This window comes from Olea europaea, unplaced genomic scaffold, assembly GCF_002742605.1.
Source record: "Olea europaea var. sylvestris unplaced genomic scaffold, O_europaea_v1 scaffold1996, whole genome shotgun sequence".
Classification (NCBI taxonomy): domain Eukaryota; kingdom Viridiplantae; phylum Streptophyta; class Magnoliopsida; order Lamiales; family Oleaceae; genus Olea; species Olea europaea.
The window spans coordinates 24522-48160 of NW_019237832.1; the positions used below are offsets into that span (position 1 = coordinate 24522).

General features: G+C 40.3%; 2 protein-coding genes and 1 long non-coding RNA gene across 6 annotated transcripts; 1 reads left to right on the top strand and 2 right to left on the bottom strand.

Moving 5' to 3' along the window:
- The first annotated feature begins 365 nt into the window (after nt 1-365).
- Nucleotides 366-9960, top strand: LOC111379496 (D-glycerate 3-kinase, chloroplastic-like). 2 transcript variants are annotated; one of them, XM_023002876.1, is made up of 13 exons: nt 366-643; nt 1992-2383; nt 6939-7018; nt 7120-7171; nt 7251-7292; nt 7379-7457; nt 7540-7571; nt 7646-7714; nt 7923-7997; nt 8089-8205; nt 8482-8532; nt 8832-8975; nt 9473-9960. In XM_023002876.1, the coding sequence occupies exons 1-12, from the start codon at nt 424-426 to the stop codon at nt 8973-8975; spliced, it is 1353 nt and encodes a 450-aa protein (XP_022858644.1). In that variant the 5' UTR covers nt 366-423; the 3' UTR covers nt 9473-9960. The 2 variants fall into 2 exon arrangements, with proteins under 2 accessions (XP_022858644.1, XP_022858645.1); XM_023002877.1 differs by lacking the exon at nt 9473-9960 and having other exon boundaries at nt 8482-8558; nt 8832-8968.
- Nucleotides 9961-10724: 764 nt separating this feature from the next.
- On the bottom strand, nt 10725-11368 carry LOC111379497. The gene is made up of 2 exons (XR_002700053.1): nt 11013-11368; nt 10725-10945 (listed from the first exon to the last, which is right to left on the bottom strand). It is a non-coding gene; the product is annotated as an uncharacterized LOC111379497 (long non-coding RNA).
- A 6918-nt stretch (nt 11369-18286) lies between these two features.
- On the bottom strand, nt 18287-22650 carry LOC111379501. 3 transcript variants are annotated; one of them, XM_023002883.1, is made up of 4 exons: nt 19676-22650; nt 19500-19571; nt 19044-19412; nt 18287-18949 (listed from the first exon to the last, which is right to left on the bottom strand). In XM_023002883.1, exons 3-4 carry the CDS (start codon nt 19143-19145, stop codon nt 18503-18505), a joined length of 549 nt encoding a protein of 182 aa, XP_022858651.1. In that variant the 5' UTR covers nt 19146-19412; nt 19500-19571; nt 19676-22650; the 3' UTR covers nt 18287-18502. The 3 variants fall into 3 exon arrangements, with proteins under 3 accessions (XP_022858651.1, XP_022858650.1, XP_022858649.1); XM_023002882.1 differs by having other exon boundaries at nt 19672-22650; XM_023002881.1 differs by having other exon boundaries at nt 19500-22650.
- Between the last annotated feature and the right edge of the window lie 989 nt (nt 22651-23639).

Sequence of the window (23639 nt, forward strand, 5' to 3'; positions counted from 1 at the left end):
TTTAAATTTCAGTGAGCAATCGAAAACATGGACCTATGTTCAGTGATCGAAACCCAATATTTTTCAAAGTTCAATTGTTAAAACTCGACATTTTGAACTTTAGTGAACAGTCAATGATATGAACCTATGTTTAGTGAGTCTCAAATTCAGGATCTTCCGCTTGCGAGAATTTCCTGAGAAACGAAGTCATAGGCGCGTAGGTTCAAGGCCAAACCGACTACTCCAAGAAAACTCATCGATAAACTGATTACTGGTCAAAATTCAATATTTTAAACTTCAATGACCAATCAAAGACATGCACTTAAATTCAGTCACATTGGAACAATTAAGTCCCTAACTAACCCAACGGAGGCTAAACAATTTAACCGTTATCACATAACCTGGACTCTCCCGGGATTCTAGAGAGAGAGAGAGAGATCGACAATGGCTGCGTTGAATATATTATCCCAGCCCCCAAGTCCATGGCAGCTAACGACAGCCTCCACTCTGCCATCTATCTGTAAATATAATATTAATATAAACACAATTTGTCAAAAATATGCTTCGTTATCTAATTCTATGTGTAAATGTGGAAGAACAACGGCAACTGCTAAATCGAAACTCTCGACGCTTCAAATGTTTCCCCAGCGACAGCATTTATCAGGTGATATACGAAGCTCTTTTTGGGGCTGGGCTGGGGTTTAAATTTTCGGTGCTCGTTTTGGATTATATTATATTTTTATTCTGATTATTCTGTATATTTTGGATGCAATTTTACGTTTGAATTAGTCTGGAGTTGCTATAGTAGATGTTGAATTTTGATTGTCACTTAATCTTCTTGCCAATATATCATTTTTCTTTTTGATTACACAGAAAGCATGACTCATCTGTGAGAAATGGTTAATGTAAAGAAAAAAATTAGGGATGTAACTCATACGACTTATGACAGCATTAAGGTTTGTTTAATTTGTATTTTTTTAAAGAAATTTGGATGCATTTTTTGTTTCTTATGTTGTTATACTGTTATTTGCTCTTTATTTTGGATTGAACTCTAGCTTCCTGCTCGCATCAAGAAAAGATAAAGACAAAAAATAACTTTTTTGAACAAAGCAGTTATCATTGAATTTTGGTTTTCTCTATGACATTGGAATAGATAACCTGTGGCAAATTGTGAGCTCTTATGTTAAAGAAGGGGACTTTAATCTGATGGATTAAGAAACCCTTTACATCTCAATTCAAAAGCCAGACAAATATTTGAGGAAGGTGAGAGAAGTCTGAAATCTTTTTCATGTGTACTGTTGAGATGATTAGCTAGCGTATCCCACCTGACCTGTTAAGTTGTCTGTGTATAGATTTAAAAGAAATGTCATTTGATCTCTCCAAAAATTATTAATCTGAGACAAGAACCATAGCCAGTTCCAGGACATTGTAGAACTTCAATTCAGGTTATAGTGGTTTAAGAGTCAGACATGAACTCTAGACACTAAGATCTATTGCTTGCTTCGAGCATGTTGTGTACAACGAATCATAGAAATTATATTGTTTGGCAAGTGTGAATTCTTACCCCAAAGTAGTACATATTAAACATTCTGCTTTAAAGATAAGAAAAATATTTGTGTTCTTTTTTTTATTTTTATTGATGCTGTCTGCAAACAGGTGACCATCATTTGGTTGTATGATTCCGGTCAAAATTTTTAATACGGGGCTATAATATCCTTCCTCCGGCCCTTTGCTGGTTTGAGTTGAAAACAAGGAAAATGCTTGCATCATGAATATTGGTTCTTCCCATTATTTTATTGTTTGTTCTCAGTCCCAAGAAAGTATTCTAATGTACATTGAGTTTTCTGCCCCTTCCCCATGAGTGTGAGTGGAGTCAGCAAGAGTGGAAGTAGCTATATATCTTGTACTCATGGGGTTATGCTGATTAGAGGCCTTAATTTCATATAGTTTCCAAAAATTTTTTGTTGAATTACTTCTTCTTTTACCTCAAAACACTATTATTTTTTGTCCAGGCAGTGGATGTTCATGGATGCAAGACAATTCGCCCTTTTACAATAATGTTACCAGTACCAATAATGGAAGGACACGAGGCCCCTTACATTCAGTTTTTCCTACAACACCTGCGCAAGTTTCCTCTGTGCAGGACCTTTTTGAATTTATATGCACAGGTCCCCTTGTAAACAAAACTAAACTTAACCCAGAGAAGGTGTCCGAGTCTATTGACAAGTGGATATTATATGGATCTCAACTTTGTAGACTATTTCAGCTCAATGAACTATTTTTAACCGAGCCTCAGAAAGTTCGAATCTACCATTACTACATTCCAGTCTTCATGTGGTGTGAACAAGAAATTTCTCATCATTATTCTATGTTTCAAGAAGGAGATGATATACCCCCTCTAGTGGTACATTTACATCGTTCAAATTATTTCTTGTTCTAGAGCATGTTTGTCTATGCTTTAAAGTAATTTAAACTTGTTTTTCAATAAGTTTTCCTTTAGCATATTGGAAAAGTTTCTTTTTTTACCTGTAACTAAAAATGTTACTTTTTTGAAAGGTAAAAATTACTTCCAAAATAGTTAACTACTTTTCTACTTTGACCAACAAAAATATTTTTTTGTATTATAGTTTTCTTATTCACTGTTAAAACTTTTTTAAACATAGTGGCTTAGCCCAACATCCTCCTACTCTATTTAATTTTTGCTGAAGTTGCTGATGATAGGTCTGGGCTGTTGCATATGTGGACTGATGAGGACATCTACTTTTTATTTATTTTTAGTAGGACTTTATTTATATTTTAGATTTTATTTATGTAATTGGGCTTGTGTTGGCCCAAGTCCATTCTACTTAGGGTTTTAGTCTTTACTATTTAAACCTAATTGCGATGTAATTTCATTAGTTTTGATGAGAATAATTTAGTGGTTTGTTGCCTATGGCTTCTCCTTCCTCTCCCTCCCCCTCTCCCCATGAATTTCTGATTCTTCTTCGATTTCTCCCCCCATTCTCTCCGGTTCTCCCCTCTTTCTTACTTCTTCTTTCTATTTTTAATTTGTCCTGCATCAAATTTGGTATCAGAGCCAAAATTTGGGTAATTTTTCATCCACAATCCAAAACTTTCTTCCTATCCCCTTCCCAAAAATTTGTGGAACAGCACAAACAAAAAAATTTGTTATGAGGCAGCAGTTTTCTTGTTCAATTTTCTTTCTAGTTGATTAGGAAAAAAAAAGAGTCACCGTTCACACCCGGAATTTCAGTTTTTTTTTTTAAAGATTTTTCAGCAGTTTCACAAAAAAAAAAGGTTACTATTCACACCCGAAATTTCATTTTTTTTATTTATCATTTTCTGCAGTTTCAAAAAAAAAAAAAAACAGTTTTAGAGTTTTAGGCGTTTGCTGCTGCTAAGTGTACTATTTCATATATTTCATCCCTAACAATCAAACCCTACTTACATTCAGCCTACATACAAGATCAGCCCACCTTACGTTAATCCAACCCTATAATAATCCATATATCCACATATAATTATTACCCGCGAGCCCATTTCTCTTATCAAGACATTTGGTCCATAAACTAGTGACCCAAATTACTCCAATCCCAGTTAAAACTCACTCTCATTTAATCCAATTCAAACCCAAAACCCATTTCTCCTTAGCCACTTGTCCAGATTAACCCACAGTCACCATACGTTCCACGACCACCCTCACCGCCAATCGCCAGCAACCCACTGCCACGCCAGTTGTCATCCACCACCTGGAGTTCAGTTTTTGCTTTAGTTTTCACGTTGATGGACTTCTTTTGAGTTCAGAGTGCCAAGGACATTTGTTGAATTGGATTTGCCCTATTATTTGCATTGGGGCAGCTTGTTAAAACTCTTGAGTATTAGTGTTCCATTCAGTGACTTGACTGCTTAGGAGTATTCCATTATAATTTTCTACTGGAGACGTGCCAACTGGGAAATCATAATTGGGCACAGTACTTATTCTTTGGGTTCCATCAGGTTTAGGGAGTGCTTGATTTATATTTGTCATTGGTTTACAATACTGCTTCATTTAAAATTGCATTAATTAAATTTTTGTGATGTTATTCTAACAATATACCTAAAGTCACGTGACTGAATCCATTGATTTCGTCAAAACTCTATTTTACCCCACTTATATTACATGATTAGGTTTTGACTAGTATTTGATTTGTGCTTTATTATTTTACATAGATCGGCAGTATTAGCTTGTCATATTTGAATTTACTTATCTCTGAAAAAAAATGCTTAATTTGTTATTTTTCACTGTTTGCATTTATTGTTCATTGATTTCATCATTGCACGTCATTTAGCTAGTATTACATTGCATGTAGTTGCGTAGTGGTCGTCTTGTTGTCTCTATTTCCAATACATTGACCATGGATCCATCCCAATTTGATGCACTCACTAGACAATTAACGCAACTTGCCACTAGCCTATCGACTGTCCAATCAGATATAACTGCTACTCGTGAGGAGAGAAAGAACCTAGCTGCTAAGTTGAACAATTTTAAGCGAACCCCTTGTTTGACTGACACTAATTCTGAAGCGTCTTATAATAGACAATATTATCGTGGACAAAGGGATCAAAAATATTTTCGACTCGATCGTAGGAATAGAGATCAGGTTTGTGAGCGAAAACAGGGCCATAGTCATTATGGTACTCATTCTCTTCCTCGTCGTAAGGAGCGTTTTTTTAGAGACATTGACTTAGATACTCCTACTTTCGATAGTTGCTTAGATCATGAAATTTTTACCCAATGGAACACCCTTACACAAGGGAATTGACTAGTAACTGTGTACATTGCTCAATTTGAGGAATTTCGAATGAAATGTTATGTCGTTGAGGATGAGACCCTGACTTTGAGTAGGTTTATACAAGATCTAAGAGATGAACTTAGGCGTGAACTTTTCTTTCGGTGCATCACTACTCTTGATCAAACTTACTCTTCAGCTCGGGATTACGAGTTACTTATTAGTACTCCATATGAAAAGCGCGACCACCATCATTCTCCCATGTCATTAGCGCCATCTCAACATGTGTCTGTCATAGAGACTTCCCCGTCTAGTGTTCCTCCTATTTGGAAAAATAAGTGTAAAGGTTGTGATAGTCCAAGGCCCCTTTCTCCTTATGGAAGGCATATTGACAACCATTCTTCCATCTCATTAGCTCCACCTCCTCCTGTTAAGTCTCTTCTAGAACCTTCCCCGTCTAATGTTTCTCAAATCTTGGAAAATAAGGGTAAAATTTTTGAAATTCCAGGGACTTCTTCTCACCTACTATACATCAGCTGTAAGGATTTTGGTCACATCTCTTCCAAATGTCCTAATCGAGCCTTAGTCATAGAAGAACGAAAAAATGTAATAGAAGAGTCGTTAGAAGATCCAGTGTACGAACCTAAACTTGAAGATTTTGATGATGATAGTGAGGACACCTCCTTAGGTGACACCTAAACTCTTCCTGAGACTCTAGATACTATATCCCATTATTTCAATAGTCACTTTTGGAGAACTCAGTCTCCTATGGTTAACACTAAATCGAAATTCTCCACTGCAGACCAACCTCATAGTCAAAATGAAGTCATTAACCAAAGTCCTAGCAATTTATTCAAACCTCTAGTCCAGAAAAATTTTGGGAATTGGGACTCGATCCCCCCAACTGTTCACATTGCATATAACAATTCTATGAATCGATCTCTAGGTCTAAATCCATTTGAAATTGTTCATAGTTATAAGTCTACGCGGCCGTTAGATCTTATTCCCATGTCCTCGCATGCTAGTGTGTCGTTGTCAGCTGAAGCATTTGTATATCATTTTCATGACTTGCATATTGAGATCAATAAACAACATGACGCAAGTAAACTTCAAGTTGATTCGCATAAATGATATTTTGAATTTAATATTGGGGATTATGTTATATTGCAAGCTTGTAGTGCTGGTCCTTTAAAAATTTTCAAGCATGTTGATTTAAATGCACATGTCATTGTCCTTTCATCACATTTTGACTACCAGTCTGCTTTAAATATTGAGGACTTCATTACTTACACCATGTTACTTCATTTGATGATCTATTTCTACTTAGCTTTATGGACCCCCAACTTGACTATATTGATATTTTTACTTCAATACCATCTATCATAGCACACAAAGATAAAATTGATGTTATTTTAGATGAACGTGTTGTATTGACCAATGATGGAAAGATTCCGTACTTCCTTGTTTGTTGGGTAGATCGACGTGCTTCTTATGCTCCTAATTATATACAATCATGTGAAAATCTTGAAGATGAGGTGCATGAGTATTGGTTATTTGGAGTCTAGTATCAGTACTTGGTTAGGAGGAAAGATCGCCCTCCCTTGGTCAGATCATATTCTTGGGAATAAGCTACAGTTTTCAGTACTATCAATCATGAAATTCGTTACTTAGTTTGTCAGAAAGATCGTCCCCCGTGGCTTAACGCATTTGGAGTATCAGATTGATTGCAGCCTATACTATCTATCAACTCGACAGGGTCGAGTTTTTCTCCCACTCCGGGAGAGTTGATGAGGACATCTACTTTTTATTTATTTTTAGTTGGACTTTATTTATATTTTAGATTTTATTTATGTAATTGAGCTTGTGTTGGCCCAAGTCCATTCTACTTAGGGTTTTAGTCTTTACTATTTAAACCTAATTGCGATGTAATTTCATTAGTTTTGATGAATTGAATAATATTTTGGTGGTTTGTTGCCTATAGTTTCTCCTTCCTCTCCTTCTCCTTCTCTCCCATGAATTTCTGATTCTTCTTCGGTTTCTCCCCCCATTCTTTCCGGTTCTCCCCTCTTTCTTGCTTCTTCTTTCTATTTTTAATTTGTCCTGCATCATGGACAGTGTTTTAAGATCCTGAAACACAATAGAAATTGCCGAAGCTGACATGGTTATTTACTTATAATAGATTTGATGCAGATTGGTTTCAGTGCACCACAAGGTTGTGGAAAAACGACGCTCGTCTTTGCACTAGATTTTCTCTTCCGAATGACCGGGAGGTAGAATACCAAATGGTGATGCTTGTTGAAATTAAGAGTCATCTCAATTGTTTAAATGAAACCATAAAAACTAAGAGAGGATACTGACACTTTAATCTCAGGAATTCTGCGACAATATCCATCGATGATTTTTATTTAACAGCAGAAGATCAGGTAAATAATCAGAAAGCAACCAAGTCTTACCTCATGTCTATGAATTTCCCACTGAGACGTAATGTAATACTGATTTCAGGCCAAACTAAGGGATAGCAATCCCAGGAATGCACTTTTGGAGGTATTTTTAACCCTTCTGAACAATTTGAGCATTTCGCTTGGAAGTTTTTTTTATTAGAGCAAAGATATAACTCTTTGACCTCTCAGTTTCGTGGTAATGCTGGAAGTCATGATCTTTCTCTGTCTATTGAGACTCTAACAGCTCTTGGGAAATTGACTAAAGAAGGTGTGCACATTGGTCATTTCCTGCTTATTTTTTAAAAACATATCATAGTGGCCTAACAAGGTTCATGGGTAAATACATATAGGTATGAAACTTAAGCTTCCACGATACGATAAGGTAAGCCACATGATAGCAGACTTACTGATTTTAGTCATGTTTGGGATTTGGAGTCCCTAATCTTCTAATTGCAGTCTGCATACAATGGTAGAGGTGACAGAGCTGATCCTTCCATGTGGCCAGAAGTTGAAGGGCCCCTAACGGTAGGTGGATTATTCTATTTATCGCTGGAATCAGTTTTTGTTCTATTTTTGCTCCGCAATCATCCTCTGATTGAATGAGGAAAACTATGCTAGGTGTGATACCCGGAACTGTTAGAATGTTAGGTCTACTGTTTTTCCTATTAAGTCAGTACTGAAATATAAATTTTTCGCTATCATGGTTGTTCTTTCGATGGTCAATGGTCATTAGGTTCTGTTGTTTGAGGGTTGGATGCTTGGTTTTAAACCCCTTCTGACTGAAGCTGTGAAAGCAGTTGATCCCCAGGTTCAAGTGTCACTTCTTTCTGCAAATTTTCCGTTTCACTATTTCATTCGAACAAAAGCCATTAAGCTAACTCCAAAACTTAATGTTGCAGCTAGAGAAGGTGAATAAAAATTTAGAAGCTTATTATGATGCATGGGACAGGTTTATCCACTCCTGGATAGTAATCAAGATTCAAGATCCCAGTTGTGTCTATCAATGGCGATTGCAGGTTTGTTGTGCTGATGCTATCCTTGTTCTAGCTTTTACAAGAGCATGTTTGGCTAGGCTATAAAATAAGATAAATGTTACTTTTAACCTTTCTCTTCCCAAAAACGATTGGATGACCTAAATAGAGTAAATTATTTCCAATTTTAGCCAATGAAAAGAAGTTATTTATTTATAAATCCCTTGTGTACTCGAGTGAATTTATATAAGCTTAGCAAAACATGCTATAGATTTTATTTCATTTGGCAATTATTTAACTGGTTGTGTGGGGTATCTTCAGGCAGAAATTGCTATGAGGGCTGATGGGAAGCCTGGAATGTCTGACGAGGAGGTGTATTTAGTATGCTTTCATAGACAGTATGGTTAATACTTGCAAAGTATCGTGACATACAGCTCCCGTTTGAGCCCCATTATTCCTAGATTATAATGAGATGAATAGTATTTTTTTGAAAAATGAGTGGTTGAAAAGTTTTTGATTTACGTGTAATATTATTTTATTGAAGATTGTGTGGTTAAAAGTAGGAGAGAGAAAAATTTAATTTAATGTAATGAGGAATAATGGGGGCCAAACACATGCACAATTTGACTCTCAAAATTAAATACTTTTTTTTCTTGGTCTTGTGATTATAGGTAATGGATTTTGTCTCACGATATTTGCCAGCATATAAGGCCTATCTCCCGACCCTGTACTCAGAAGGACCCAATGGTTCGAATCCCGAGCATTTGCTTGTCGTCGAAATTGATGAAGGCAGGAATCCCACTCTTGGCAATTAGGTAAGCATGAAACACAGGGCCATAAATTCATAGCGAAAAGAAGGAATATACGTACTGTTAAATGCTCGTTTATCCCTTATTGTGTTTTTTCATTGATACAGTCATTATCATGTAAAAGATACGAAGATTCAAGGTAGTAATGCCTATTTCACATGAAAATCTCCTTCCAAATTACGGAAAATGAAGGCATCACAATGCTTTAGCATTTGGTGAGGTGGATAGGATAATAATACTGGACAATGTGAGGGAAGAAAAAAAAAAAAAAAAAGAAGCCAAAATCTTGTCCATTCCAACATTCAGTCCTGTCAAGTACTGGGACCAAAGAGGCCCTTAATGTATTGACGACTGAAGAAGACAAAAGCATGAAAATTATTCTTGGAGACAGATTTCATTAAAATTGTTCATTCTTCTGGGATGAGCTAGCGCCTGGACAAAGCTATAAAATAAGAAACCTATGATTCATATTTCATGTTTATTATTTTTGTTTATTTGTACAGATAGCAAAAACTTATCCAATCAACAAATCTAGAGCCCGAGACTCCCCCCCATGCAATGAAATTAGGCACAGTTACAGAAGCAAATGTCCAAATAGCACTCGCAAGTCTTGAAACAACAAATGCAGAACGAACAAACTGCATCAAAGTAGTAAAAAAAAATATCTTCAAAACGAGAGAAAACGTTATCGCACAAATACTTCCTGCAATTTGCAAATCTTGTTCAGACCAAGCATTGAGGCAGCCTTACTTCTCATGTCGTCATTTCGTCAGCATATGGAGTCTATTGGTATGTCGGTCCATCCATGATTTTCTCTTTTTTAATTTTTCCTGTATTGAAATGCAAATACAAATGCCTATGCTATCTGATTATTTTAGCGCTTGAAGTAATGTGATTTTGCTTCTAAGCTAGGATTCTTTGTCTTTGGTATATGCTTTCATACATTACTCTGTTAGTATTGATGTTATATTCATGAAAATCTCTCTCTGAATTTTCTGAATTAGTTATAGGAAGATGTAGCAAATAGAAATTATATAACTTACCCAGTAAACATCACCATCCGATAGTTAAGGAGAGTGACCTTATAGACAATACTAGAAAGTATTTTGAGGGAGAAAGAAGTTAAAAAATTACCAGGTCCGATCAGGAAGTACGTTAGTTTACTGCCACTAAACTATCACATTTGATGCAGTACTCATACTGGAAATTACGATCAAGGATGTCATTGTACTTCTAGTCCTATCAAGTAACTCGTAGATTGCTCAATTTTTAACCGTAATTTTCTGTTAAACTAATAGAGATCATCAGATGTTCAAATTTACTCAAGCTGCTCAAATTTTACCAATATATAGGTTAACAAAATGTTGATCAAGCTTGATTTATCCTTTTGGCTTGTTTTGTTAGATTGAAGAAGTTTAAGCCTCCATTAAATTCTATTTCATTTTTCTTTCTCCTATTTCTAATCATACGATCTTCCATAAAATAATATTACACAAACCGAATACTTTTCCTTCTTTTTCAACCACTCATTTTTCAAAAAAAGGCTATTTCATCCATTTTGACTTCAAAAAATGGGGGTCAAACAGGGGCTAAATATTGTTTATTACACTGTTCAATACTCTCGATAAAGTATGCATTTTAAGGATAGTTCATAATATTATTATGCTTTTGTTTAAATCTCATTTGTATATTTGATTAGCTGATAAAGCTACTAATTACTTGAGAAGTTAACATTTATTTAACATTAAGATGAGAAATTCAATAAAAAGTTACATCTTTATTCAAAATAGATACAGATGTACTGCAATTCATTCAATATTTTGGAACTAAACTAACAAAAGGGATATGTAAAAATTATTTCAGGCTTTGACATTATGAAACCCCTTAAAGTTTAAATGCAGCAACAAGAAGCACTGTCCAAACAGCAGCATTCACAAGCCTCGGCACAGCAACAACAGCAACAAAATTCGAACAACCTGCAGTAAAACGAGTTAAAAATTTTAATTTACAAATACAACTAGCTAATTAGGAAGAGATACAAACCAAGCATAGAGGCATCCCTTTTCTTGACGACGTTTTTGGATGTGATCTGAATACGGCATGTTTTGATGTTCCGGTGCTTGTTTCATTTTTCCTTTCCGAGATTTTCTCTTGTTCTTAAACTTGAAGGCTACATTTATCTATATGATTTAAAGCAACGAGTTTGTAAGACCATATTTAATACACAGTTGTCAGTTGGCTGCAGCTCTACCTACAAAATAGCACCTAACACAACACATTTATTTAAGTAGGTTGAAATGGATTGGACTAACTTTTTCATCTTCCTACTATAAGAATGTGTGAGTGATTATGGGGAAACAAGAAGAGAAAAGGAAAGCAGGTTATGTCTAATGAGAATGAACTTAACACATATACTTGCTTTGTAAAAGTTTTACTCTTAATTCTTCTGTGTTACAAGAGAAACAAATACATAAAGAGGATCGTTCCTCTTACACATAGATTTGACAAGTATTTTTGACAAATAATCGTGACTTTTAATTTAAGCAAATATAACGGTCAATATGTATTTCACTAGGATCATGAGAGAGTTAGTTGTAACCATTTGAGATCCATGAGATACTAATCGTTGGATTTGATTAAATTAAAGGTCACGATTATTTGTCAAAAATACTTGTCAAATTCATGTGTAGAAAGAACGGTTCCCATACATAAAATACACAAGGACGGAGCCAGAATATTTTATTTGGGTGGACAAAAATTATATAGTAAAGAAAATATTTTTATAACCATTGATATAGGTTGGTAGAGGAAGCCACCATCGGCGACAAGCAAGATGGATCGTTGCACTTCGATGCAAGGCGACCGACTCTTAAGGGATGCTCTACCACTATCCCCAAGTGGTGCTCTACCACCGTGCACAGCCATCCCCCCCAGGGGTGCTCTACTACTACGCGAGGCCGTCGACCCCCAAGGGGCGCTCTACTACTACGTGAAGCCGTCGACCCCCCAAAGTCACCCTACCTCTATGCGAAGTCTTCAACTAGCGTGGAATTACCTGTACGATTATCTAAACACTTAGCCACAAAAACCTCTAGTGAATTGACTAGGTTCCATAGCGGTTAATACGAGCGCAAACTCCAAGCGGGAAGTTAAAGACCCCCCACTCAGCAAGTGGGGGTAGTGGGAATGCCAACGTGGGATACGTGGCACCACACCGCTTAGCGGTTATCCAGTTTTCAATATCTATAAATACCCCCCGATGTGATACAGGTAAGGGGATCTCTCTCTCTCTTTTTAGCCATCTGAATTCCAATTGCATTTTTTTCAAGTCTATAAACTAATTCTCACGCTAGAGGTAAAACGGGGGAGGAAGCTCCACCTTCCTTTTTCAGGTTACACACACTTGACGGAGTAGTCGGAACGCCAAATGCCACTAGGCAGATAGAAGGGTATTGTTCCGCCACCACTTCATTGGCGCCGTCCATGGGAAGCTCTTCCACTGAACACAAAGGTCATGTCGAGAAGACGAACAAGAAGTGACACACGTCTAAGAGCAGCAACGACAGATGCAGAATCAGAATTGGTCAGTAGAGGCCCCGATCCGTCGCCGCCGCCGCAGTATGTGATGCAAAGCCAGTTCAGTGCCCTAGAGACCCAGTTAGCGGCCATGATGACTCTCTTGCAGAATCAAACGCAGAGAGCCGCCCTCCCACCGTATTCGGCTGAGGCCCTACCTCTACCCCAGCAGGCGCACATAGAAACACCATCTGCCATCCAACCGGTGACCGCAGGCTCGAGGGCTCCAGGGATGACGGTCTTGCAGTCCGTCCCACCCTTAGCGGATCTGGAGCGGAGAATGGAGGAGATCATGACGAAGAAAATTGATGATGCGATATCTAAAAGAAAAGACAAGCGCAGGTAGATGGTCCTAGAAGAGGACCCGTTCGCGCCCGAAATCATGGCGGTCCCTTTACCTAAAGGCTTTAAGCAACCTATGATAGAGGCTTACGACGGGGTTACAGATCCGCTTGGCCATCTGCGGACCTTCGTTGATCTGATGAGACTCTATGCAGTACCTGATGCGGTAATGTGCCGGTATTTTTCCCCGACTCTCAGGAGGGAAGCCAGAGACTGGGTGGCAACACTTGCCCCCCAGTCTATCCGAACATTTGATGAACTTTTCAGAAGCTTTGTAGCCTACTTCCTGAGTAGCAAGAGAAAGAGGAGGACAGCCATTGGACTGATGCAAGTGGTCCAGGAGAAAGATGAATCTCTGCAGGAATATTTGGCCAGATTGAGCCGTGCGACCCTTGGAATAGAGGACCTTCAGATATCGGCAATGGTAACTGCGTTAATGAATGGAACTCGGAACCGAGCTTTTAAGATGTCACTTTCCAAGAACTCCCCAAAATCAATGCACGACTTATTAAAAAATGAGACAAGTATGTTGATGTTGAGGAGGCGAAGAAGGTCACAAAGAACCTCAGAGAGGGGTGGGAAGTAGAAAGTCACGAGCGCAATTAGGGGGATGAGCTAAGACCTGCCAAAAAAATAGGCCAAGAAGTGAGCAGATGGTTAAAGGGGCCACCCAAGACTGGCCAGCCAGGCATAAACGAGAGGAGTCCATGGCGTTCACCCCTTTGAACACCCCACGTGCCAAACTATTGATGGAAATACGAGACATGAAAGAGCTAGAATGGCCGAGACCAACGGTAACGCCAGCAGGTAAAAGAAACTAGGGCAGATGTTGTCATTTCCATAAGGATCACTAACATGATACTGAAGAGTGCCTGCAACTGAAAGAGGAGATCGAGCGCCTCCTAAGGTGGGGTCTCCTGAGCAAGTATGTGAAGGACAACTGGGGGAAGCAAAAGATGGAGGACCGTCCCCCACCTAGGGTCGGAGTGATAAACATGATTACAGGAGGGTTAGCAGGAGGGAGAGATTCAAATTCGACTAGGAAAAGCTACGCATGCTCTCTCGGGATTTGCTCCATCCAAAAGAAGGCAAGGTTCAGTCAGAGCATCACCTTTGGCGAGGAAGACTTGGTAGGCGTGGCGCATCCCCATGATGATGCCCTAGTAATAGTAGGTGACATAGCTGATTTTGACGTCAAAAGAGTATTGGTCGACGGGGAAAGTGCCGCAAATGTACTCACCTGGGACGCGTTTTTAGGCCTGAAGGTCCCACCTGACAAGTTAAAAATTGTGAACACCCCCTTGCAAGGCTTTGGATGAGCCACGGTGATTCCAGAAGGTACTGTGGAGCTCCCGGTCATTCTAGGCACATATCCAACCACTGTGGTAATTGTGGCAAGCTTTTTGGTCATTAAGAACCCCATGGCCTATAATGCAATCTACGATCGGCCGTTGCTCAACGCAGCTGGGGCCATCCCCTCGACCTATCACCAGGTTCTGAAATTCCCAACCAGCAGGGGAGTCGGGTATGTGCAGGAGGGTCAGCAAGCATCCAGGAAATATTATGTTGATAGTATATCACTCAAAAGAGCCCATCAATCATGATGTTAGAAGTCGAACTTTCGAGAGGGCGGATTGAGCCACTTAACATGATCGGAAAGATTTCCATAATGGAAGGCCGGGAGGTCAGCACTCTAACGAAAAAGGGAAGTTGGTGAGGTGCTTAACAGACAACCTAGACGTCTTTGCATGGAGCCCAAGTGATATCACTGGGGTCAGTCCAGCATTTGCTCAGCATCGCCTCAGAGTTCTTTCATCCGAGAGGTACGGTACCCCGAATGGTTAGCCAATATTGTGCTAGTAAAAAAGTCAAATGGGAAGTGGCGCATGTGCGTAGATTACATTGGATTAAATAAGGCATGCCCTAAAGACTCATACCCGCTCCCAGGGATAGACCACCTCGTCGACGCCACGTCGGGTCACGAGAGGCTCAGCTTCCTAGATGTTTTCTCGGGCTATCATCAAATCTCTATGGCTAAGTGCGACCAAGAGAAGACATCGTTCATCACAGATTCTGGAACCTACTGTTACACTGTCATGTCTTTCAGTTTGAAGAATGCAGGGACAACTTACCAGAGGATGGTGAATAGGGTCTTCCAGGAGTTGATTGGAAATGTCATAGAGGTCTACGTCGACGATATGGTGGTAAAAAGTATTAAGGCCATCGACCACGTGGCCTTCCTGCAGAGAGTGTTCGACATAGCTCGACAGAATAATTTGAAATTCAATCCCGAGAAATGTGTTTTTGGTACATCCGTTGGAAGGTTCTTAGGTTTTATGATCACCCAGCGAGGTATTGAGGCGAATCCCAACAAGATACAGGCAATACTTGAAATGAAAAGCCCCACTAGTAGGAAGGAGGTCCAGCAGCTGACAGAGCGTGTGGCAGCCCTTAACCGTTTTATGAGTCGGGTAGCGGATAAGTGCTACCATTTCTTTAAAGCCATTGGGGGCTCTACAAATTTTGAGTGGACTTAAAAATGCGAGGAGTCGCTGGAATCCTTGAAAAGGTCACTCCAGCAGCCTCCCATATTGACCAGCCCATGCCCTGGGGACGTACTATGTCTCTACCTCGCAGTGTCGCTACAGTAGTTCTCGTAAAGGAATTCCCAAAGGCACAGAAATCAGTCTACTGTGTCAGTCAAGTCCTCAAAGGCGCAAAGACAAGGTACAGTCTGGCCGAACAACTGGTGCTCGCATTGATCGTTGTGGTCAAAAAATTCAAGCCTTACTTTCAGTCCCATATGGTACAAGTGATGACTGACCAACCCATCAAGTAGATCCTACATCGACCAGAGACATCCGGAAGACTGCTGAGATGGGCAATTGAAATGAATGAATTTGACATTGAAATCAAGCCAAGAACCGCCATCAAAGCGCAGGCTCTGGCAGACTTCATTGCTGAGCTTACCACCCCAGCAGAACCCCCAGAAGGGCAAAAGACAGATTTAAACGTTTTTGTGGACGGTTCTTCAAATACGGAAGGATCAGGGGTAGGAATCATAATGATTGGGCCAGACTCCGAGGAATTGGAATACTTACTGCGCTTCGAGTTCCCCATCACTAACAACGATACTGAGTATAAAGCAGTAATCATAGGCCTAGGTTTGGTAGCTAGGCTGGGGGTGTTTTCGGTAGAGGTTTGCAGTGACTCGCAGCTAATAATTGGACAGGTTTCGGGGGAGTATAAGGCTAAGGATGGGAAGATGGCAGCCTACCTGATGAAAGTAAGGGATCTGCAAAGGGGGTTCACAAGCTTCAGGATGGCAAAGGTCCTACGAAAGGAAAATGAGCGGGCAGACGTGCTAGCGAAACTCGCATCGGCAAACCCAAGAAATCTGCCGTGAATAGCGAACGTGCAAGTTTTACAACAACCCAGCATCCAACGCTGGGTCGAGGTGAAAAATATTGAGTACGAGGAAAGCTGGATGGATCCGTTAATTAAATATCTCACAGAAAATAAAACATCGAAAGATCCCTTTGAAGCAAGGAGGTTGAGAGCTCGGGCAATCTCATTCACCATCATGATGGGCAACTTTACAAGCGGGGTTTCACCGTGTCATATCTAAAGTGCATACGACCCTTGGAAGCTAAAGAGATACTGTTTGAGGTACATGTTGGGACTTGTGGTAACTATCAAGAGGCAACATCCCTTGCTTTCAAAATTCTACGGCAAGGTTACTATTGGCCAACCATGAAAAAAGATGCCAAAGAATTAGTAAGAAAGTGTGACACTTGTCAATGACACGGAAATTTGATCTACGTCCCAGTCGAGCAACGGGCAGCCATTTTTTGGGTGTGCCCATTTTTTCAGTGGGGGATGGATATTTTAGGGCCTTTACCTTTAGCCAAGGGGTAAAGGAAGTTTTTGTTGGTCGCTATCGACTACTTCACCAAGTGGGTAGAGGCAGAACCACTTGCGACCATCACGACCGCAAAAGTACAGGGTTTTGTATGGAAAAATATAATATGCCGATTCGGGATACCCAGGGTAATGGTGGCAGATAACGACAGGTAATTTGACAATCATAGCTTCAAGGCTTTTTGTGCAAGTTATCACATCAACCATAGACTGACTTCGGTCGCTCACCCACAATCGAACGGGCAAGTTGAAGTGACCAACCAAGTCATTCTCTGGGATCTGAAGACCAGATTGGAAAAGGAGAAGGGGCTTTGGACAGATGAGCTTCCCAATGTGCTGTGGGCGTACCACACAACTTCACGAGAGCCGACCGGGGAGACACCATTCAGACTAACCTTCGGGATGGAAGTCATAGTCCCAGTTGAAATTTTGAGTGAGACAGGTAGGATGAAAGTTAGACAGCCCGATGACACCATGACCAGAGGATAACTCAACCTACTAGAAGAGGTAAAGGAGAAGGCGGTAATAAAGATGATGGCCTATACGCAGAGAGCCACCGAATACTTCAATCGGAGAGTGAAACCAAGAATCTTTCAACCAGGGGACCTCGTGTTAAGAGACGCGGCAGCAGCAAGGCATCCCCAACAAAACTCTGACCAAATTGGGAAGGCCCATATGAAGTGATCCACAGCCTAGGAAAGGGGGCTTACAGCTTGAAAGACATGAAGGGACGATCACTGGGTAAACCGTGAAATGTAGAGCATCTCAAAAAATACTACCAGTAGATTTTAGAATAGACGCATGGGATACATTTTTGTAAATACAGTAGATAGATTGCCTTGTTAATTCTCTCTATGTAATGCCTCACGAAGGCACCCTTAGTTGCTTTTGTTTATTCAATAAAAAACCTTGGTAGTAGCAAGTGATGAGGGCGCTAAGGAAGGGCCAGCCTAGTTGGGACGTCCCGGTGTGCCTACTGAGCTCACGAATCCAAGTATTTTTATATACCGATATGCAGTCTCAAACTCCCCCTCATCCCATGAAGACATACGATCGACATAGTTTACGCGGCTAGGCGGAGAGCCTAACAAGCCAAAAATTGGCTAAGGCCCTTAACCGCTAGACCCCTCTCCCGACGGTCGATATAGCCTACGTGGTTAGGCAGAGAGCCTTAACAAGCCAAAAATTGACTGAGGTCTTTAATCGCTAGACCCCTCTCCCGACGATCGACATAACCTACGTGGTTAGGCAGAGAATCTTAACAAGCCAAAAATTGGTTAAGGCTCTTAACCGCTAGACCCCTCTTCCGACGATCGACATAGCTTACGCGGCTAGGCACGGGGAAACATAAGGCTAAAATTGGCTAGGGCCATCGGCCACTGAACTCTAGCCCGATAAAAAGCTACTCCCCCGCACCATCAAACAATGAAAGGAAAAAGAAGAGGGACGACATGAGAGACGGCAAGTTGAAAGAACAATGCACTCAACACTAATAATAGCAAACGAAAAATGTACTTGTACATATGAGAAACTCTTGCCCACATCCTGGACAAGTAGGAGATAATGAGACTAAACAAAAGTAAACACGAAAAAGGAAAAGCTAGCAAAGGGAACAACAACTAAGAAATGCTTCAGCTCGAAGGGGAGACATCCCCACTACCACCTTGTGATAAACGTCCAAGCGACCTGGATGACTATGCTCCACTCTCCTTCCCATCGCGCTGCACAAGAAATCTATCTAGACCAGAGGGGTCTATAGAAGGATGCTTGACCATAATCCACTCCTTGGAGAGTTTGATAGACGCTGTCATCGCCTTCCCCCCATATGAATTCAAAGCCTTAGCATAATCGGACGACGTCTTATACTGCTCCACAGATACCTCGAGATCTCTGGCATACTCAGCTGAGGCCTTAGACCTCTCAATTGCCTCTTCCGGAGCGTGAGCCAAAATAGAACGCAAGTTGTTATTCTCCGTCTCCTGCTCGTGAGCTCGAGCATCCAACGTCTCCAGAGATTTCTTCAAGGAGGATATCTTTTTCTTGTAATGATGAGCCTCCTTTTTCTTTTCTTCAGTAAGAGTCTTCAACTCCGAGGCCAGGCGATGATTCGATTCAGCGAGTCCAGTCTGGAGAGCTACCACCTAAGAAATGAGGAGGTAAGATAAAAGTTAAGCGTTAAAACCAAGCTTAAAAGGTAAGACCCAACATAAAAAAAATGCGAAATTGGAAACGTACCCTCTGGAGATAAACAGCCGTAGCCCTTTCAATGTCGTCTGCACTACACCCTGCAATTGCTTTAGATCGAGTGGACGTCAGCAAAGACTTGAGCACCCCCATCTCATGATAGCCCCGGGTGGGGGGAAACCCGAAGTTGGGAAGTGAATCATCGCGCTCACACTGTGCACGGCTGGAAGCACCCGGCCTAGGAGCTGGAGCCACCTCACGAGGCTCGTCTTGAGGCTGGGAGGTCTCATTGATTGCCCGAGACCTCCCTTTTGATCAGCCGCCCTCCTTCTCTTTGAAGGGATAGGTGATGGATCCGCCCATCCCCCTGCCCCTGGTTGGGTATGGAATCCATGATCCCTTCAAGATCAAGCTCTGCCCCTGCACATATAAGTTAGAATCCGTTAAGATCGTAAGGTAGAAGAGCATGAGGATACAAAAAAAATGGAGGTGAACACAAAAGCTTACCATCAATGGGAGCAGGGCCCTCATCGCCTTCTGGCAGTGTCTTCAATACCTCATCAAGATCAAAGTCCATATCTGTATGCACACACCCAAACTCATTAGTCCCGAAAAACTAAAAGCAAAAAATAATAAGTGAATGTGTGTTTATGCGATAAAAAAAATCGACAGAAACAACCTACTAGTAAGACGACTCATCCCCACTATCAACATGTTCTTCATGGTCAAGACTGATCCTAAGTCAGGTGCGAGAGGCGGTACATCAACCAACTCTTGGATTTGAGCTTTTAGAAAGGGGATAACTTCTACTTGATTATTGGAGGGACAAATTTTGGGGTGTCGCCAATTGGTGTTGAAAGAGAACCGACCCGCTGAAGGCTGGACGAAGAAGAATCAGGATTTCCATCCGCTATTCAAATTTCTAAATTTAGGAAATTGCAAAGGAACTCTGGTTGTAAAATAGACGAATGCATTACATTGAACTAGCTCATGTATTTCAAAGACACACCTGAAAATGTCTATGGAAAGTGATATTTTCCTTTTGAGACAAACTTATAGGAAATATAACGCCTTTCTCCAAGCGTTGGGATTAATTTGACTAGGAGTAAGGTGAAACTCATTGAAAATCGACACAAAAAAGGGATGAATGGGGAACTGAAAACCCCCGTCCATAACAGCCTTGTACACGGCTACCTCGCGGGGTCAGACCCAGGGAGTCTTTCTTTAGGACCGGGGGCTCTATAGATGTAATCATCAACTCAGTCATACTTACCTAGACATTTTTCCAACTTAAGTGGGAAATTGTAGAGACTATAACTTTTTGGGATATCTAGGGAGACAACCTCACCAGCCGGGTCTTGCCCAATTTCTAAATTTTGGTTCGAAAATTTGGTAGAACTAATATGCCTCTTTAGGGAATTTGGGACAAACCCCTGAGAATCGATTGAATGAGTTTCACTATCAATGTCATAAAGAGATCTACCGGGCGAAGGGGGCGAGTTACTAATGAGTCAGGTTGAAGGGCCGAATAGGCTACGAAGCTCAGGAAAAGTCAGGGGACGGCCAGCCCAAAGGTTGGCCGTCGCTCGACCAGTCCTATGGCTGGTCGACAATAGTCGACAGCTGGTCAATCATGTCGACCAACCATGGGGCCAACCCTGCTGGTCACCGGTCGGCCCCCCGTAGGCTGGTCGGACCCCCTCCGATACCCTTCGACGAAAGTCCGGTCGAGTCACCACACCCCCCATCATTATTCTCATTGGAAGGAGAAGAAAGAAATGTCTTATACATGGCAACAAAAAAAGATGAAGATAACAAATTCAAAGCAAGACTTTGGATTAAAAAGGAGAGAAAATTACCTTAGGAAGGAGAAAGCCTAGGATGTTGTGAGAAAATGAGAGTGATTGTTTGAAGTAGAAATCATCTCCCTTTTATAGACACAAGAATTCAAACTTTTTTGGGGGAAAAATTCCCTCCAACATTAGGACCATTGATGGGGTGCCATGTATACAGTAAAATTGCTACTTGATTTCAATTGCATTGCTCGACTTGCTAATACGAACTACTCATTTATCATTTAAAAAAAAAATTCAAATCAAACCGGATAAAGAAAATTGCTACCCCTTGCCGATAACATTGACAAGGGGTAAGGAGGCTAATGATATAGGTTGTTAGAGGAAGCTACCCTCGACGACAAGCAAGATGGATCGTTGCACTTCGTTGTAAGGCCACCGACCCTTAAGGGATGCTCTACCACTATCCTCAAGTGGTGCTCTACCACCGTGCACGGCCATCCCCCCAGGGGCGCTCTATTACTACGCGAGGCCATCGACCCCCCTCCAGGGGCGCTCTACCACTACCCCCAGGGGCGCTCTACTATTCGAGGCCGTCGACCCCCCCAAGGTCGCTCTACCTCTACGCGAAGTCTTCAACTGACATGGAATTACCTATACGATTATCCAAATACTTAGCCACAAAACCTCTAGTGAATTGACTAGATTCCATGGCGGTTAATACAGGCGCAACCTCCAAGCAGGAAGTTAAAGATCCCCCACTCAGCACGTGGGGGTAGTGGGAATGCCAACGTGGGACACATAGCACCACGACCGCCCAGCGGTTATCCAATTTCCAATATCTATAAATACCCCCGGATGTGATACAGGTAAAGGGATCTCTCTCTCTCTCTCTCTCTTTTTAGCCATCTGAATTCCAATTGCATTTTTTCCAAGTCTATAAACTAATTCTCACGCCGGAGGTAAAACGAGAGAGGAAGCCCCGCCTTCGTTTTTCAAGTTACACACACTTGACGGAGTAGTCGGAACGCCACCAGGCAGATAGAAGGGTATTGTTCCGCCACCAACCACGCAGCCCAAATTTTATTTTGTCCTTTCCGGTACACCAGATAAAATCAAAACGATATGGTGTAGATTTGCAAAGATGTTGCGAGTTGCGACAGGTCCGAAATAATAACAAAGAAACGAACTACGAGCTACTATTCAGCTAATGCTTTCACATTTATGCATGCCAAAAATTGTATGTTAACACAGCACAATTATGCAGTAATATGAGCAGTTCAAGACAAGGAGAATGAGGCATACAAAAAACTTCAATATGACTAATACAAAGAATCACATCAAAGAACTCTTAAACTCCCATCCAATAGTATCCTGTTTCATTAAACACACATCAAATATGTAGTTGAGTATAAAGAAAAAATGGTTCAAAAAGGTGAATACTAAAGTGCATTTCAACTTGGCTTATAAAAATGAATTTTCAGATTAACAAAGAATCACATATTATCGACTTACAATTTGGGATTTAATTGTTTACCATATTATGCATTTTCTAAAACACATAATGTGCAACTTACTGGGCATTAACAAAAAGAAAATTTTATGAAACAAGCATCAACTTCAACAACCCAATGCAAGGAAATTTGACAGGAAAAGGGAAAAAAAAAACTTATCAGAAAGTTTGGACCACCCTTTCCCTTATGTGGCTCTACCCCTGAACATACACCAAATTAGTGGACAACCTTTGCCCATGTGTGGCTCTGCCATTTGAACATACAGCAAATTAATAATGAACAAAATCGATCAATAACATGATAGAGGATAGAGCTCAGATAACAATTGTTGGTTGTGGTAAGATCGTCGGAATCCTAATATCCTATTAGTGTATGAGTAGAAAAGAGATTCGATATGCTTTTTATTTGGCTAAGTTGGAGTTAATTGCTCCAATGGTCACGGAACTTAGGTCCATGTATTTGATTGGTCACTGAAATTTAAAATGTCGAGTTTTGGTTACTGAATTTAGGTCAATGTCTTTGATTGCTTACTGAAATTTAAAATATCGAGTTGACCACTGAACTTTGAAAAATGTTGTACATTACTCACTGAACTTTGAAAAATACTGTACATTACTCACTGTAAATTAGATATTTTTCAAAATTCAACAGTTATGTTAGTAAGTAACGTACGACATATTCCAAAGTATAGTGGTCAAAACTCGATATTTTAAATTTCAATGAGCAATCTAAGAAATGGACCTAAGTTCAGTGAGCAATCAAAAACATTGACCTAAGTTCAGTGACAAAAAGTCAACATTTTAAATTTTAGTGACCAATCAAAAACATTGACCAAAGTTCAGGGACCATTGAAACAATTAACTCGCCAAGTTGAGGTCTCAAAGACTTTTGGTTGTTTTTTATGTAAACGACAAGATGGGTAGACAGTTGTGTGACTTGTGTCTTTGGAAATCGGTGATCACAACTGCAATGAATTTTTCTGTTCTCGTAGCATTAGGATTAAAGATTTTGCATTTGTACGAGACGCAAACAACGTTAAGCCCTTTCTGTTGTAGCTAAAAATTAAATTTTGATAAATTTGATGAAATGCGTGATTGAAAAGTTGAAGATCATGAAATATGATTAAAATTAATCGATAACATTAACTTAGATTTTCATCAATTTTTTAAATGCTAAACATGTTTATAATAAGAAAGGGAAAAGGGAAGGATTTAGAAAAAGTTATTGTAGTACGCTAGCATATTGTACACGTTTTCCCTTTGGATGCTTTTTCTTTCACAGCTGTTCCGTAAATGCATTATCAAAAAGTACAAGGTACTAACAGTGGGCAATAATACAAA